The sequence below is a fragment of the Coturnix japonica genome, chromosome 5 (genome assembly GCF_054131305.1).
Source record: "Coturnix japonica strain WE chromosome 5, WE-NBRP24, whole genome shotgun sequence".
NCBI lineage: Eukaryota > Metazoa > Chordata > Aves > Galliformes > Phasianidae > Coturnix > Coturnix japonica.
The window spans coordinates 2,425,328-2,440,886 of NC_140667.1; the positions used below are offsets into that span (position 1 = coordinate 2,425,328).

Below are 15,559 nucleotides of genomic sequence, written 5' to 3' on the forward strand. Positions count from 1 at the left end.
CCAAAGAGCACCTGCCCCCAAACTGGGGGTCTCACTCCCACCCATGTAGGAAAACACTCTGCTGATGGAGACCAGAGAGGGTCACTAATTGCTGGAAAACAGAAGAGAGCAGAAAAATCAACTTCAAGGACTGCAGTGCTGAGCCCCACCCTGGCTGTCATATCACCTCACACCTCCTCATATCCTGCTCAATGCCGGCCCTGCAGCTGACAGCAGGAGATGGATGGGGCCATGCTGCTGCCGCAGGGGATGCAGGCAGCGAGGTGATGGATGTGGGGGCTTGAGGAGGTGGCAGCCCCCCTCTTTGTCTGCACACCAGTCCCATTCCCCAAAACCTAGAGCTGACTGCAGGGACTTCACTCCCTCCCCCCCTGGTGTCCCCACCGCCCCAGCTGTGCTGCTGACCCCATTGTGGTTTGGGATCATGTCCCCACCCCACAGCACGCCCAGAACCACCTAGGGGTCCCAAAGCCACCGTTGCCCCTCCCGTCCATCATTGGGGTGCCAAGGCATGAAGGCAGAACAGGGAGTGGGGGTTGTGCTCCCATCAAGCTCCATCCCCCTTGTCTCCACCCCTAAGCAGGGAGATAAAACCCCCTGGTGTTCTGCGGGGACTGCAGCCTGGAGCTGGCAGAGTTGCAGTCGCTTCCTACCCACCCATGGCAGGTAAAAAGCAATGGGGTGGGGATAACGCCATGCCACACTGGGGACCCTCACCTGGAGGAGGACGCGATGGATGGCTGAGGGTGCACAGGGTGGCTTCCAGAAGTGGGGTGCAGGAACCTCAGCACCTGTCACCCCCTCTGCCGCCTTCCTGGCCATTCCCAGTGATGGTTCCCCTGCAGGCAATGCTCCTGGATGGGCGTGTGAGGGGCCAGGAGCCAGTGGCAAGAACCGCCGCGTGTGCCACGCCATGGCACGGCTGGAGATGGGCAACCTCTGGGAGGAGTTCAACCGCCTGGGCACCGAGATGATCGTCACCAAGGCAGGCAGGTAGGCACGGCGCTGGGTGCCGGAGGGTGGTGGCGTGGGGAGCACCCCTGTGGCCTCCCCCCTCCCCGCAGGAGGATGTTCCCCACCTTCCAGGTGAAGCTGTCAGGGCTGGACCCGCTGGCTGACTACGTCCTGCTGATGGATTTCGTGCCATTGGATGACAAGAGATACCGGTGGGGATGTAGAGGGACGGGGATGTGATGGGCGCATTTCAATGGTGCTGAGCCCCTTTGGCTCCCCAGGTACGCCTTCCACAGCTCGTCCTGGCTGGTGGCTGGTCGTGCTGACCCAGCAGCTCCCGGTCGCGTCCACTTCCACCCCGACTCACCAGCCAAGGGTGCGCAGTGGATGCGGCAGATCGTCTCCTTTGACAAGCTCAAGCTCACCAACAACCTCCTGGATGACAACGGCCACGTGAGGACGTGGTGCTGGGGTAGGGATGGGGAGCATGTGTGGGGTGAGAGTCCCACCACCCACTCTCTGCCTTATCCCAGATCATCCTCAACTCCATGCACCGCTACCAGCCCCGCTTCCACGTGGTGCTGGTGGACCCCAGGCGTGACAGCGAACGCTTTGCCCACCAGAACTTCAAGTCCTTCAGCTTCCCAGAGACCCAATTCATGGCAGTGACGGCATACCAGAACCACCGGGTGAGCTGGGGAAGGGAAGGGGAGGACAATGGGGTGCCCCCCAGCCCCCTGATCCCGCTTGCTCCCCCTTCCTCTGCAGATCACCCAGCTGAAGATCGCCAGCAACCCCTTCGCCAAAGGGTTTCGGGACGGCGAGCCTGAGCCGTGGTAAGACCCCCCCCCACCCCTACTGCCACAATGCCACGATAACACATCCTCAGCAACCCCCCGCCCTCCCTCTTGCAGGTGTGGGGCCACGCTGTCCCTTCCCCAGGCCACCACGCAGGACAAAGGTAGGGGGGCCAGAGGCCGAGCTGCCCCCCCGCTGCTCCCCCACAGCCATGGGGCGCTGGCTGCTGTGGCCCCCCCAGGTTTCTCTGCACCCCGCTTCCAGCCCCTCCCCTACCCAGCCCACAGTGTCTATGTGGGGGCCAAGCCCCGTGCCAGCCCCTACCCCCTCCCTGCCCTGCAGCCAGATGGCTTCAGCTATGGGCAGCAGTGAGGGGTCTTCTCCGTGCACCCCCCTCAAGGATCCCCACTCAAGCAGACAGGGGACACAGACAGGGAGCCGGGGGGCTTTATTCACTGCAGAAACCTCTAGGCTTGGAAAAGGAGAGGATGGGTCCAGGGAGCATTCAGCCAACCCTCCCCCCCGCCACATGGCACTGGGGGGTCCCAGCAACGTGGAGCCCCCCAAGTCCATGAGGCACAGTTCAGTTACTCCCAGGGATCAGGAGCGAAGGTGAAGGGGCACAGCTTGTAGCCAGCACCCACATAAAACTTATTCTGAAACTCCACCCTGCCAAGGAAGGAAAGGAAAAGGGCACGGTGAGGGCTGGGTGGGGGGTGCGCGGGGTTCTGTCCCCTCCATATCCACTAGGCTCACCAGTGCAGGCGAAGGGCATGAAGGAAGGCAGAGAGCCCCTCCATCACCAGCAGGATGGCCACAGTCAGCACAGCGAAGGCGGCGAAGACGGGCACCAGTATGACACCACCAACATAGCTCAGCCCCACAAAGCCGTTGTGCATCACCATGGTCCACAGCACCTCAGAGAGCTCTGCCCATGGAGTGGGGGACACACAGGGGACAGTGAGGCTCAGCCCAGCCACTGGGGTGGGTTTGGGGAGCAAGGGGGGCACTCACGCGCGTGGGCAAGGCTGAGTGCCCAGAGCCGCAGGTAGGACGCGGTGTTGGAGATGCAGCCCAAGCAGTACTCAATGGTATGGATGGCTTGGTGCATGAAGACCTCGGAGAAGTCCATGTGCTGCAGGGACAGAGGTGGGATGCTGTGTGTTGGGCTGGTCGGGGGTCAAAGACACCGGACCCCCTCACTAGCCCCCAGCCCCTCACCTCGGCATCATGGCTGTGCCCCCCACTCTCCACATCTTCCTTGGTGGCATTGACAGAGTTGCCGGCCTCCTGCCCTTCCAGCAGTGGCTCCTGCTCCACCGTGGCCACGGGCTGGATGGGGACATCAGCCCTGGTCAGGCCATGCTGTTGTGCCCTCCAGCTCCAGCCAAGACCCGCTAACTCATCCCCAGCCTCACCAGGATCAAGTTCGCCCTCCGCCTGTGCCGCTGCTTATACAGGTACAGGGGTGTCCCCAGGAGCAGGACGGGCACTGACACCAGCGCCAGCACCACCAGCACCATCTGCACTGGCACCTGCAGCAAACAGCAATTTGGGGACCCTTCCAGCACCAGGGCATCCAAAGCCCAACACATCATGAGCAAATGGAGCTGAGGATGCCCCTGCTCATGACATTGGGTCTTGGTGGGGGTCCCAGAGGTGCTACCTGCCCCTGGTAGAGCGGGAGGTTGTCAGCATTGGATGTGAAGAGAAACATGTCGATGAAGTGGATGAGGATGCTGGGGGCCACCTGGGAGTCGATGGCGCTGAACTTGACCCACTTGTAGAAGATGAGGAAGACGAGGTAGCCAAAGAGTGCCAGCAAGAAGACTACCTCAGGCAGGAGCTCCAGCACCAGCCGGTGCCACTGTCGGAAGTGCCTGAGCAGGAGTCGATGATGAAGCTTACACTCAGCTCAAATCGGATGCAGGACCCCCCTTGCCCACCCCATTCCACCACAGCCCCCTTAGTGTGATCCAATGGGGGACTCACACGTGGTTGAAGACACCTAGCAGGACGCCGAAGCCCATGTGCACGATGCCCAGCACCACCGACATCTTCATCTTGAAGGAGTTGAGGAAGTTGAGGTGGTTGGTGGCTAAGCTCCAGATCTGCCGAGGACAACATGAGCAAGACACCCAGCCGCCCCACAGAGGGTCCCATCCTGCCCTTGCCCCCATGAGATACTGACCGGGTCAATGCCAAAAGGATAGGGCCCTCGGAAGACACCGGTGACATTGGGGTCCAGGGTGAGGGATGGGTGGGTGGCGAGGTAGGCAGAGCTGTGGGCAGAGCAAGAGGTCAGTGTGGGCAGGACCAGGGCTGCCCAGAAAAATGGGGACCCACCTCCAGGAGGAGTGGTTGGCCATGGTGGCCACGCTCCAGGCCGAGGGGAAGATGACAGTGGCTTTGCTGAAGCACTCATTGTAGATGAAGCCAGTGTAGATGGAAAAGGCCCCCATGAGCAGGATGAGGTAGCGTCCCTTGAAGAACATCTGCCAGATCTGCGGGGGACAAAACGTGGCTGCTATGTCCCACACCACCACCCCCAACCCACACTGTTCCCATCCCACACCACCCTGCCCTGAACTTCAATTTGCCCAAAGCTGGCCCTGTCCCACAGCAAACTCCATCTCATGCCTCCAACCTCATCCTCTCCCTCCAACCCTGACCAACACTTGCCCCCTACCTCCAACCCAACCAGCCTTGCCCCATGCCATGTCCCACTCACCTCGTTGCTGCCCTGCTGTAGGCTGGGGCTGTTCTCAAACAGCACCATCCAGAGAGCGAAGAGGAACATGAGCAGCCCATGCCCCACATCCCCAAACATGATGGCAAAGATGAAGGGGAACGTGATGATGGCATAAGGGGCTGGAAGGCATGGGGACCATGTCACACGGGGACCCCCTCAGCACTGGGGTGCAGTAGGGGGGACACAATGTTCCTCACCAGGGTTCACCTCCTGGTAGCTGGCCACTCCATAGGCATCCACAATGCTCTGGAAGCCAGCAGTGAACTTGTTGGTGCGGATGAGAGTCGGGGGGCTCTCCAAGGTGGGGATCCTCTGCACGAAGCACTCCACGCTTGAGCCACTCTTGTACTGTGGGGAGAGCAACCAAAGCCTGACCCATGGCAACCCAACCCATGGCCATGGGTTGGACACAAAGTGGGGGTGGCACAGAGATGCAAGGCACCAGGGGATAAAAACTCTCCCCACTACATGTACCACCATATGGGGCATGTCATGGGGGTGGCAGCTTTGGTGCTGGTGGGAGCACACCAAGCAGCTCTTGGCACAAGGACACGGGTCAAGCAAAGCAACCACGGCATGAGGACATAGAGCCAAACAAGAGGACACGCACCGATCCTTGGCGCAGGGCTTCCTGCACCTGGGTAAGGTCTTGCACAGGACACCAAACCTCAGCAATGAGGCACTTCTCTGTGACATCCAAGCTGCACTGGTTGAGGACGAGGTAGATGGCTTTCATCTTCTGCACCTGCACCCGCCAGGAGGGCAGTGCCAGCACCACCTTGTCCAGCACCTGCGCCAGGTACTGCTCCGTCTCCTCTAACACCTGAGGGCACCCAAATGGGGCTCAGGGATTTGGAGTCCCAGCGTGGCCTCCCTGTCCCCCACCACGGTGCCCAGCTCACCACGCTGAGGTCCTGGATCTGGCTGAGCAGCCCATTCAAAGTGTCAGCCCGGCTGGCCTCGCTCTCTGGGTAGGGGTACACGTGGCAGTGGAAGCTGGGACAGATGTACATTGCTGTGTTGAAGGCTGGTGCTCCCTGGTACTGCAGCGGGTCTCACTAAATAAACCTTTATTGTGTGTCCAAATGACGTGGAGCTGCTCACTCACCAGTCCGAGATCTTGTGGATCTTCTGCCCGATTTGCTCTCCCCAGTAGGAGATGAGGAAGATGACCCAGGTGACACTTTCCCCCTGGGGACACATAAGTCACATTAGCACTAGCTTATCCCATCTCCCTTTCCCACCAGGTGCCCCAGTCACCGTATTTGGGTCCTCCAGGGGTTCAGGCATCTCCACAAAGCTGGCCACCAGGTAGCCACGGCAGGCTCGCCACAGCAGCCGTTCAAAGGCACTCACTCTCCACGGGTGGATGACACCGGTCACAAAGCTGTGGGGATGCAGTGTGGGCACTGGGATGGGCACAGGTCTCCTGTCACCCTGACCCATGGCTATGCCCCCACCCCATGGCCTATTTCCAGCCCTTATCCTACAGCATCCCTGATGCTCACTTCCAGCTCCTAGAACCACACCATTGACCCATGGGCCCATCCCCAACTCATCTCCTACAGTCCCATCACCCTTCTCCATCCCCATCCTACAGACATTCCACTGCCCCACAGCCCAACTCCAACCCTTACCCTACAACCAGTCCTCTGCCCCACAGCTGCCCACAACCCCCAGCCCCACTCACTTGATCTTGCGGTCAAGGTGGTGGTGCACAGAGGGGTCAAGCAGTGGCTCACGCTCAGAGAACGCCCGGCTTGACGATGGAGATCCAGGAGGACCCTGCAGCATTGGGGGGCAGAGAGAGGAAGCTGTAGGTGATGGGGTGTGGGACAGATGTCCATTGGGTCTAATGGGTCCCAGCACCCACCGGCATGCTTGTGAGTCTCTGCCCTTCACGCAGGACATGCAGGTATTGGCGCAGGTCCTGCAGGCGCCCTCGCAGTGCAGCGCGGTTGCGGCTGACCTCGCGCAGCTCCCTCGCCAGCTGCTCTGATTGCTCCTGCACTCTTAAAGCCTCGCGGGCCAGTGGTGCTGGAGGGTTTTCAGTGCATGGCCCCAACACCCGGCCGGCCCCGTGCAGCTCCTGCTGCAGGAAGGCTGCAAGAGGAGAGGTGGGAGAGGATGGAGAGGATGGAGGGGATGGACCACCCTCCCCCCCACCCAGCTTGCCCCATGTTCAGCACTCACTGAAGGTCTTCTCCATCTCTTCGCAGCGCCGCACCTCGCCCACAAAGCGCCTCTGGAAGGCGCTCACATGGGGGTTCAGCTGGGGAGGGAGGGGACACAGTCATGGTTGTCAGCATTGGGGTGTGCAGCACCTCTGTCAGCACGCAGCTGTCCCCAGAGGACCCAAAACCCATGGCTCCACAGCCCCCCAAACCAGCCAAATATATGAACCCAGAGTGACCCACCTACAGCACCCACACCCCCCACACCCATCCATCCCAATTCCCCTTCACTCAGAACACCCCAAACCACCCCAAACCCCCATGCCCACCGCACCCTCACCCATCTATCCCAATTCCCCTGCACCCAGAGCACACCAAAGCACTCAACCCCATATCTATCTACCCCAATCACCTTACACCCACAGCACCCCAAACCACCTATGCCCCATTTCCTGCACCTAAACCCAATTCCCCATACCCAAACCCCACAGAATCCCCCCTGCACCCATGCTACCCAAAGCCCCAGCCCACCCTGCCCACCCCAACATATCCCATACAGATAGGGGTCCTTGCACCCCCTACGTACATCCCTGAACTCCAGCAGCCCCCGCTCGCCCAGCTCACTGACACAGCTGTACGCCGAGGCCGAGTGCAGGAAGAGCTGCGCCAGGCAGACCTCCTCACTGCGGAACAGGGACCCCATGGCAGCCTGGTTGGGGGTCACCCTATGACTATGGGGGGGGAAGGGAAGAAGTCAGCAGGGGACTGGAGTAAGGGTAGGATGGAATGGAGACAGAGGATGGAGGATGGGTTGGGATGGAGATGGGACGGGTTGGGGTGGTGGGATGGAGATGATGGGATGGGTTGGGGTGTTGGAATGGGGTGGGTTGGGATGGGTTGGGGTGGTGGGATGGGGTGGGTTGGGATGGGTTGGGGTGGTGGAATGCGGTGGAGATGGGATGGGTAGGGGTGGTGGGATGGAGATAGGATGGGTTGGGGTGGTGGGATGCGGTGGAAATGGGATGGGTTGGGGTGGTGGGATGGAGATAGGATGGGTTGGGGTATTGAGATGGAGAAACAGAACGGAGATGGAGATGGGATTGAAGAAGGGTTGTCGTGGTGGGATGGGGATGGGACGGGTAGGGGTAGAGATGGTCTGGGATGGGGAGATCCTGCTGCCTCTCCTCGGCCGCGCTGTCCCCACTGCAGGGCTGTGGCCAGGGGAAGTCACACGGCACTTCCCGGCTGAGTCGGCCGCGGTCACGCCGTTCCCAGCACTTCTCTTGCACAACGCTGTCCCACCCCCAACTCCCTCCCCCCGCCCCAACCCCTCCACGCGGAGCTCAGCTGCATCTGAATCACAGCCAAAGCGCTCCCGCTCCGGGGGAACCGAGACCCCCCATCCCCGCCCCTTTACCCCGGCGCCCGCCCCACCCTGTCCCCTCCCTCCTCCGGGATTCGCAGCCCTGCACCGCCCGCTCCTACCCGGTGCTCGGTGGGGAGGGCCGAGCTCCGCACTTCCTCTTCCCCCCAGGAAGAGCCCGGCCCTCCACCCCGGCGCTTCGGGGGCGGCACTCCAGCATCCGAACCCGCCCCATAAACCTCCCGTCCATGCGGTGTCCCCCACCCCAACAGGCTGCAGCCCCCAGGATCAATGCATCCCCCCCCGGGTACAGAATCGGACAAGGCAGGCATGAGCTTAGGCTTAGGAAGGGGCTGGTGTACCCCCACTTTATTAATGGGCTCTGGAGGGGCAGGTGGTGCGGTCCCACCATCACCGGTACAGGTAATCAGCCTGGATGTTGGCTGCAATCTCAGCCTCCCACTTGTCGCCGTTGTTGAGCAGCTTCTCCTTGTTGTAGAGCAGCTCCTCGTGCGTCTCCGTCGAGAACTCAAAGTTGGGACCCTGCAGAGCGGGAGACGTTCGATGAAGGATCCTCAGGGTCCTCGTGGCAGGAGGGTCCCACCCCCACCCATCTCACCTCCACGATGGCATCCACAGGACAGGCCTCCTGGCAGAAGCCGCAGTAGATGCACTTGGTCATGTCGATGTCATAGCGCGTGGTGCGGCGGCTTCCATCCGCTCTAGGCTCGGCCTCAATGGTGATGGCCTGTCCACAAAGGCAATGTTAGATAAAGGGGAGCCTCAGGAGCAGAGCATGGGACACGGTGGGGTGCTGACCTGTGCAGGGCAGATGGCCTCGCAGAGCTTGCAGGCGATGCAGCGCTCCTCACCCGATGGGTAACGACGCAGCGCATGCTCCCCACGGAAGCGAGGGCTCAGTGGCCCCTTCTCAAAGGGGTAATTGATGGTGGCCGGCTCTCGGAACAGGTAACTCAGTGTCATGGCCAGCCCTATGGGAACACAGCATCACCCCCTAAGTGGAGCAGTGACCTCTAGGTGCCACCATAGGGGTGGGACATGGCACAGGGCTGACCTCGGATTAGCTCTGTCCACAGCAGGGTCTGTGCGGCGCGGTCGGTGATGGACTTCATGTCCATAGCTGGCTCCTGGATGTTGACGTACTCTGTGGGGGGCACAATGTCATCCTTACCCTGCACAGAGCCACCCCCCCTGCCTTGATGGGAGGGGAATGGGATGGGATGGGATGGGGATAGGGACGGTACTCACTGTAGCACTGCAGGGGGGTGGTGGTGCTGAGTGCCCGCAGGTAGCACAAGGGGGGCACGGGTGGACCTGGGAAGGGCAGAGTGATGGGGAGGAGGTGGCAGCAGCATAGAGCTGCCAATAGGATGCAGGGGGGGGGCTCGGTTCGGCCACTTACCTGCCCGGGTAACCCGGTGCAATAAACGGAGCGCTGCCATGTCCTGCTGCAAGGGGGGCTCGGCAATAAGGGGGTCCTGGGCAGCCCCCAGGGGAAGCCCAGGTATCCCTCTACCCCATACAACACCCCATAAGGCCACCCCAATAGCTGGGTAAGGGACATGGGGGGGGGGGGTCCCAAAACACACGGGAGGGGGTCCCAAAACACACGGTGGGCTCCCACCTTCTGCCCCCCCCACACACACACATTCACTCCCATAACACAAAAAGGAGCCGATTTCTACCCCTTCCCCACCTCCCCCCCGCTCCAGCCCCGCTCCCCCCCAGGCCTCACCTCCCCCAACGACCCAGCCGTCCTGACCCCTGGCCCGCCCCCAAAGTGCAGTACGCAGGCGTGGGGGGGCGGCCCATGCACACACTATTGGTCTCTATCAGCTGATTGACGGCAGGAAGAACCATTCGTACGGGGAGGGGGGGGCATATACCCACCCAGAGTGGGTGCAGTCATCTTTATTTCAGCTTAAAGCGAGAGGTACAGTTGTTCATGGGCATCCCCAAGCCGGTGGTGGGCATAGCGAGGCACTTGGATCCACAGCAGCAGATAACATTGGGCTGGAGGACCCCCAACCCTCCCCTGGCTGTGGTGGCAGCACGGTGGTCCCTCATAGGAGGAAACATTCCCCTCTGCGCTTGATGGAGGTGGCCGTGCGGACCAGCCCCATCTTGTGGGCGCTATAGGGGGGGTAGCGCAGGGTGTTGATGGGCTCCAGGCCAGTACCACGTTGCAGGCAGCCCCGGTGGTGGGTGAAGGTATCGAAGGTGAAATGACCGTGGTACATCCCCAGACCGCTGGAGCCTGCAATGCACAGCACACAGTGCTGAGGTTTGGTCAGAGGAAGAAGGGAAGGCAGAAGGATGGAGAGCAAAGGATGGAGGGCATCTCAATGAGGCTGCTGGGCTCCCGGCCACCCTCACAACATCAGTGTCAGCGTTTGAATTCTTTAGCTCCGGGCACCAAATGAGGCTCAGCAAACGAGGACGGAAAAACACATTTGCAGGGCATCACCTCCTCGCTAGGAGGAGCTGTGTGCTCAAAAGCTTCTCAGCCAAGGAGAGCAGGATGAAGCCCCATCCGCATCCCCATCCTCATCCTCATCCCCATCCTAATCCCCAACCCCATCCCCATCCCCATCCTCATCCTCATCCCCATCCCCATCCTCATCCCCATCCCCATCCTCATCCCCATCCTCATCCCCATCCTCATCCCCATCCTCATCCCCATCCTCATCCCCATCCCCATCCTCACCCCATCCTCATCCCCATCCCCATCCCCATCCTCATCCTCTTCGTGCTGCCCTACGGAGAGGACCGCAAATGCCACCCCCTTGCTGCTTTCCTGCCTCAGTCCTGTGGTTCTTCATCACCTTTGATAAGCAGGTTTCATTTCTTTAACTCTCTTTCTTCTTGCGCTGCAGCTTCCTCCTTCCCCTCTCTACTTTCTGTTCTCTTTTCGGCCCTAAATACAGCAGCAGAAGTTCCTGGTCCCAAAACCTCACCTGGTGCCAATGCCAAAGACAGCAGCAAACAAGAGCTTCCACCAGCCCCAGCTCCCCACTAAAACATCTCTACCATGAGCACAGACCTCCCTTAAACACCTCCTGTAAAGCTTTTCACCCTCGTGGTGTCTCCAGATCCTTGTGATCTGCATTCAGCGCTGTCTATACCTCAAGAGCTTTATGCAATAAAGCTGCTCGGGACAGCAACAACTGAGAGAAGAAAGATTCCAGCAGAAGCTGGGGCCACATGAGCAGAAGCCAAGGGTACTTTAACAAACGTCATCTCAGCTCTGGTGACTTCAGTCCCTCCACCTGATCATTTCAGGCAGTTTCTCTGAATCATGTCCATAAGGATAAGTTACGACACGGGAACCACCACCAATTGTTCCCTCATCTGCAATCAGGCAAGGAGTTGATTGTGCTTTGTTGTTGTTGTGCTGTCTTATTACGGCTGAATCAGCTGGCAGCTCTGAAATGCTGGGCAGCGTGTGGAGCCTTTTACCCAGAATAATCTCCAGATAAGATTAGTTCAAGGGAAGAGACCACAGGATCGAGGAAGAAACATGACAATCATCCTGCATTCCTGTGCTCAACCTTGGGCATCTCACATTAGTCAGTGCTACAACCACAGCTCAGCAGACCTCTTGTCAGCTGAGAAAACAACTGCTGTGTAGATATAAGCTGCCTGAAAGGCAAAAACTCCTTCCCTTGGCTGAGGAGGATCTCCCTGTTGCCACAAGCAAAGTTCCCAGATGTTTATGGGTGTTCTGCTCCTGATATTTAGCCTTAAAATGCAGAATGAATGCATAAGAAGCACAATACTATGGATCTGCTCCCAGACAACGAGCAGTGATGGGCTGAGCAGATTCAACAGCATTTGAGGAGCGCTCCAGTAAAGTTTATGCTGAGCAAAGGCCCAACCCTGGCACAATATTCACTCACGTTGCCCCACGCTGCTCAGAAATACCAAGGAAATACCCAAGTGGTGCAAACTTCCCTATACCTGATATGAGGCATTTTTGCTGACGACACTGGAGCACAGGGAGAAGAAAACCTGTGGTGCTCCCGCATGCACTCAGCAGAAGCAGAGCTGCAAAGCCCCAGAGCTCAGCCTAAGGGTACTGATGGGACCAGATGGGGGCTCACATCTGCCTCAGGTTTGGGGGCTTGGACCTACCAACACCACCGAAGGGCAGCGAGGTCAGTGTCACATGCATCAGGGTGTCGTTGCCACAGAAGCCCCCGCTGCTCGTCCTCTCCAGCACTTGATTCACCTCCTGGGGAGAGCAGAGAAGGGGATGTGGTGCTGATGCGATGGCCCTGGTTGCCATCCATCCTGCAGAGCCAAGGCCAAAATCCTTCAGCCAAAGTCTTTGTGGGCCGGACACAACCAGGGCACTCTACCTTGCTGTCGGAGGAGAAGGCGTACACAACTAGAGGCCGTTCACGGCTGTTGATGAAGTCAATGGCTTCATCCACATTGGCCACCGTGATGACGAGCAGGATGGGGCCAAAGACCTCCTGCTGCATGGCAGGGTCAGAGGGCTTCACATCCACCAGCACCGTAGGGGCTGCAAAGAAAGAAACCTGAAGGTGTCAGCAATGCTTGGAGGTTGGGGACGATGCCTTGACCTCTCCAAAACCCACCACCTTATGCAAGGGTGAACAGGACTATCTGAAATCCAAACCCTCACCGATGTAGCGCTCCTTCTCATCTGTCTGCCCCCCAATGGCCACACGTCCGCTGCTCAGCAGTGCCTGCACGCGCTTGAACTGTTCATCCCCAACGATGCGGCCAAAGTCAGGGGAATTACGGGGCTCAGGGCCATAGAACTCAGTGATGGCCTCCCGCAGAGCAGGCATCAGCTTCTCCTGCATCTCCACGCTGCACAGGATGTAGTCGGGTGCGATGCAGGTCTGCCCCGCATTGAAAAAGCGTCCCCAGGCCACCCGCCGGGCCACGTTCTGCACGTCGCAGGTGTCGGACACGTAGCAGGGGTTCTTGCCCCCCAGCTCCAGCGTCACCGGTGTCAGGTGCTTGGCGGCCGCCGTCATTATGATCCTGCCCACCGAGGGGCTGCCTGCAGGGCAGGATGTATCACATCAGGGATCCCCCATAGCCCAGCACGAGGCAGGGCTCAGCTCTGGCCCTCAGGACTCACCGGTGAAGAAGATGTAATCAAACTTGTTCTCCAGCAGCCTGGTGGTCTCCTCCACGCCAGCAGTCACCACGGCGAAGCAGTCCTGCAGCAGAAGAGGAGGGGACCCCCTGTGTCACTCTGTCCCTGATGAAGTGCTCTGGTGGAGTGAGCAGTGGGGATGGCTCTGGAGAGCACAGCCATAAGGAGCCCCACACTTTAGAGTGTCAGAATGGGTGAGAACAGGTGCAGTTCTGCATATCTCAGAGGACTCAGAGGTGGGGAGTATAGGGACAGCTCGGCATACACAAGGGGTGGGAAGAACCCAGCCATGAGGCTGCGACAAGGAAGAAAAGGCTTCTTACTTTGTCCAAGTATTTGGGCAGCACTTCTTCCATGAGTTTCTCACTGTTCTTGGTCAGCTCTGAGGGCTTGATGATGGCGCAGTTACCTGCGGGGAGACCCAACCAACAGCATGTTCCCCAGCCCCAGAATGTGCTGCCCACATCCTGTAAGCTGGGGATGGGCTCAGCCTCACCAGCAGCGATGGCCCCGATTAGGGGCGCCAGGAGGAGGTAGATGGGGTAGTTCCAGGACCCAATGATGAGCACTACCCCATAGGGGTCCTTGCGGATGAAGGCCGAGTCCAGCTGTGTCGCCTACAGGAGCGCATTGGTGTGGGTCAGATTCCACCTGAACAGCCCTCTTCATGCTCTGGGCTTTCTCACACTGGCAAAGTCCTTTTCTCCCTTACCAGGTTCTTGTCCACATGCTTGTCCTTCATCCACCGGGGCAGGTTGTTCAGGGCTTCATTGAGCTCATTCTTGCACAGAAGGATCTCAGAGAACTCAGCCTCGAAGGGTGGCTGGGGATGCAGAGCACTGTGCCCATCACTCCTACATGTTTCACACCCACCCCAAGGGACTTTAACCCAGCTATGGGTACCCTGCTGAGCCTCAAGGGGAGCAACAGCAGCAAAGCAAAAACTTTGAAATATCCTCAGAGGGGGCTGTGGAGGAGGAGCCCGAGCAGAAAGGGCTGTCCAGAAGGAGCAGGGACTTGGAGAACACCTAGACCTCAAAAGGTGCACAGCCACAGGACTTTCCCAGGACACTAAATGGGAGGATATTTGCAAGCATCGTGTGGATTTGCCTATTTCTGAGCATTCCTTGGTTAGACAGGGCTGGGTAGATCTCTGGTCACCCTCCGCACATCATACCTATGTCCTTATAGTTGCTGCCAACCCAGTCTTGGGCTTCTCAGCAACGCTTCCCCATTTCAAGCACTTATATGCAAAACCCTCCCAAGTCCCTGGGGTCCCACAGCAGCCATGGGAAAGGGGTGAAATGCAGCTCCACTCTGCATCCTCTTCCAGCACAAGAGCTGGTGTTTACAAATGGGGGAAGGCTGCAAGGATGGTGTCACGGGGTGAACTGGGGTGAAGACTACGAGCCCTATATGGTGCTCACGGTGCAGGTGAAAGAGCTGTCCCAAAGGGGGGAGGTTCAGGATGGGGGGTCTGGAACACAAGCATTGTTTCCAACCCTGGGGGCCTCACCTTGCGCATGTCCGAGGCGGTGGCCTCCAGAATGTCCTGCTTCTTCTCCTCCAAGAAGCGGCCCAGGGCTTCCAGCTGTGCCATGCGGTGCTCCAAGGGCCGTGTCCTCCCTGAGAGCCAGGCTGCCCGCAGGCGGCTCACCAGCCCCTTGTAGGGGTTCTCACTGCAGGGATGGGGGCATCAGGGAGACCCCATTGCAGCCCCTTTGGGTGCCGAGTCGCAGGGGCTCCACATTGCCCCAGCACAACCCATCCAGCATCAAACTGGGGCGGCCAGGCTGTCTGGGCGCCTCCTGCCTCCCTTCCACCCCAGCTGCTCATCATCCTCCCTTCGCTCTCACCTCATGCCACCATCATCCCCATCCGCGGGCTGCTCAGGGGGCAGCTCCATGCTGAGCTGTGTTCAGGAGCCAACAGCCTCAGGGAGCAGAAAAGAGGAGCACGGTGCTGCCTTCTGCAGTGGTTCAGCCTAACGGGAGCCTTACCCAGAAGGGCTGGCTTTGCAGAGCCTGCTTAACACACTGACACCAAAGCCTTGCTCTCTGCTGAGTGCAGGCTGCCAGCTTCCTGCCCTTCCCCTTTGCTCCCTGCGTCACTGCTGGCTGAGCTCCAGCCTAAGCAGCTCGAGATGAAGGAGAGCTTTAACCCTAAAGCTGTGCCATGGCAATGAGCAGAACAGCTCTGCTCTGCCTCTCGGCTCCAGCACAGCCCAGTGTATCTGTAGCTCCTCTGGCTGCCCCCACGGCTGCGTCATGAGTGAGGGTCCCCTGCCTGCAGTGGGATGGCATAACAGGGACTGAGGGTGACTGGGTACGGTGCAGGGATGCAGGATGAAGCTGTGGAGG

General features: G+C 59.4%; 4 protein-coding genes across 8 annotated transcripts; 1 reads left to right on the top strand and 3 right to left on the bottom strand.

The window, feature by feature from the left end:
* Nucleotides 1–957: 957 nt before the first annotated feature.
* TBX10 (T-box transcription factor 10) lies at nucleotides 958–3,856 on the top strand. Its single transcript, XM_085548088.1, has 5 exons — nucleotides 958–1,166; nucleotides 1,236–1,407; nucleotides 1,488–1,643; nucleotides 1,723–1,790; nucleotides 1,869–3,856. The coding sequence occupies exons 1-5, from the start codon at nucleotides 1,069–1,071 to the stop codon at nucleotides 2,122–2,124; spliced, it is 750 nt and encodes a 249-aa protein (XP_085404214.1). The 5' UTR covers nucleotides 958–1,068; the 3' UTR covers nucleotides 2,125–3,856.
* Nucleotides 2,184–8,202, bottom strand: TCIRG1 (T cell immune regulator 1, ATPase H+ transporting V0 subunit a3). Of its 2 annotated transcripts, none has more exons than XM_032444696.2 (20): nucleotides 8,164–8,202; nucleotides 7,265–7,409; nucleotides 6,698–6,776; nucleotides 6,378–6,607; nucleotides 6,195–6,289; nucleotides 5,765–5,891; nucleotides 5,613–5,695; nucleotides 5,407–5,500; nucleotides 5,115–5,327; nucleotides 4,702–4,852; nucleotides 4,484–4,623; nucleotides 4,099–4,256; nucleotides 3,944–4,034; nucleotides 3,745–3,863; nucleotides 3,419–3,632; nucleotides 3,171–3,287; nucleotides 2,974–3,084; nucleotides 2,767–2,887; nucleotides 2,509–2,680; nucleotides 2,184–2,421 (listed from the first exon to the last, which is right to left on the bottom strand). In XM_032444696.2, the coding sequence occupies exons 2-20, from the start codon at nucleotides 7,379–7,381 to the stop codon at nucleotides 2,340–2,342; spliced, it is 2,514 nt and encodes an 837-aa protein (XP_032300587.2). In that variant the 5' UTR covers nucleotides 7,382–7,409; nucleotides 8,164–8,202; the 3' UTR covers nucleotides 2,184–2,339. The 2 variants fall into 2 exon arrangements, with proteins under 2 accessions (XP_032300587.2, XP_085404088.1); XM_085547962.1 differs by having other exon boundaries at nucleotides 8,113–8,202.
* Nucleotides 8,203–8,377: 175 nt separating this feature from the next.
* NDUFS8 (NADH:ubiquinone oxidoreductase core subunit S8) lies at nucleotides 8,378–9,827 on the bottom strand. 3 transcript variants are annotated; one of them, XM_085548090.1, is made up of 7 exons: nucleotides 9,798–9,827; nucleotides 9,465–9,507; nucleotides 9,311–9,376; nucleotides 9,117–9,206; nucleotides 8,861–9,033; nucleotides 8,661–8,789; nucleotides 8,378–8,584 (listed from the first exon to the last, which is right to left on the bottom strand). In XM_085548090.1, exons 2-7 carry the CDS (start codon nucleotides 9,502–9,504, stop codon nucleotides 8,453–8,455), a joined length of 630 nt encoding a protein of 209 aa, XP_085404216.1. In that variant the 5' UTR covers nucleotides 9,505–9,507; nucleotides 9,798–9,827; the 3' UTR covers nucleotides 8,378–8,452. The 3 variants fall into 3 exon arrangements, with proteins under 3 accessions (XP_085404216.1, XP_015718582.2, XP_085404215.1); XM_015863096.3 differs by having other exon boundaries at nucleotides 9,465–9,510; XM_085548089.1 differs by having other exon boundaries at nucleotides 9,465–9,540.
* Nucleotides 9,828–9,925: 98 nt separating this feature from the next.
* On the bottom strand, nucleotides 9,926–15,311 carry LOC116652398 (aldehyde dehydrogenase family 3 member B1-like). 2 transcript variants are annotated; one of them, XM_015863081.3, is made up of 10 exons: nucleotides 15,056–15,311; nucleotides 14,716–14,878; nucleotides 13,912–14,022; nucleotides 13,696–13,816; nucleotides 13,523–13,608; nucleotides 13,182–13,263; nucleotides 12,714–13,100; nucleotides 12,424–12,590; nucleotides 12,197–12,296; nucleotides 9,926–10,319 (listed from the first exon to the last, which is right to left on the bottom strand). In XM_015863081.3, the coding sequence occupies exons 1-10, from the start codon at nucleotides 15,103–15,105 to the stop codon at nucleotides 10,126–10,128; spliced, it is 1,461 nt and encodes a 486-aa protein (XP_015718567.2). In that variant the 5' UTR covers nucleotides 15,106–15,311; the 3' UTR covers nucleotides 9,926–10,125. The 2 variants fall into 2 exon arrangements, with proteins under 2 accessions (XP_015718567.2, XP_085404174.1); XM_085548048.1 differs by lacking the exon at nucleotides 15,056–15,311 and having other exon boundaries at nucleotides 13,912–14,038; nucleotides 14,716–14,850.
* Between the last annotated feature and the right edge of the window lie 248 nt (nucleotides 15,312–15,559).

Bases quoted from the DNA above. Each gene is read 5' to 3' on its own strand.
- TBX10 (XM_085548088.1), top strand. From the start codon at position 1,069: ATGTTCCCCACCTTCCAGGTGAAGCTGTCAGGGCTGGACCCGCTGGCT. The intron at 1,408-1,487 runs GTGAGGACGTGG...GCCTTATCCCAG, and splicing joins TCCTGGATGACAACGGCCAC to ATCATCCTCAACTCCATGCA. The intron at 1,791-1,868 runs GTAAGACCCCCC...TCCCTCTTGCAG, and splicing joins GACGGCGAGCCTGAGCCGTG to GTGTGGGGCCACGCTGTCCC.
- LOC116652398 (XM_015863081.3), bottom strand. From the start codon at position 15,105: ATGGAGCTGCCCCCTGAGCAGCCCGCGGATGGGGATGATGGTGGCATG. The intron at 13,609-13,695 runs GTGAGGCTGAGC...GTCTCCCCGCAG, and splicing joins AATCGGGGCCATCGCTGCTG to GTAACTGCGCCATCATCAAG. The intron at 13,101-13,181 runs GTGAGTCCTGAG...CCTGCCCTGCAG, and splicing joins TGATTACATCTTCTTCACCG to GCAGCCCCTCGGTGGGCAGG.
- NDUFS8 (XM_085548090.1), bottom strand. From the start codon at position 9,504: ATGGCAGCGCTCCGTTTATTGCACCGGGTTACCCGGGCAG. The intron at 9,034-9,116 runs GTCAGCCCTGTG...GTGTTCCCATAG, and splicing joins GTGGACAGAGCTAATCCGAG to GGCTGGCCATGACACTGAGT. The intron at 8,790-8,860 runs GTCAGCACCCCA...CTTTGTGGACAG, and splicing joins AGGCCATCTGCCCTGCACAG to GCCATCACCATTGAGGCCGA.
- TCIRG1 (XM_032444696.2), bottom strand. From the start codon at position 7,381: ATGGGGTCCCTGTTCCGCAGTGAGGAGGTCTGCCTGGCGCAGCTCTTC. The intron at 6,608-6,697 runs GTGAGTGCTGAA...CTCCTCTTGCAG, and splicing joins AGAGATGGAGAAGACCTTCA to CCTTCCTGCAGCAGGAGCTG. The intron at 4,624-4,701 runs GTGAGGAACATT...CATGCCTTCCAG, and splicing joins CTACCAGGAGGTGAACCCTG to CCCCTTATGCCATCATCACG.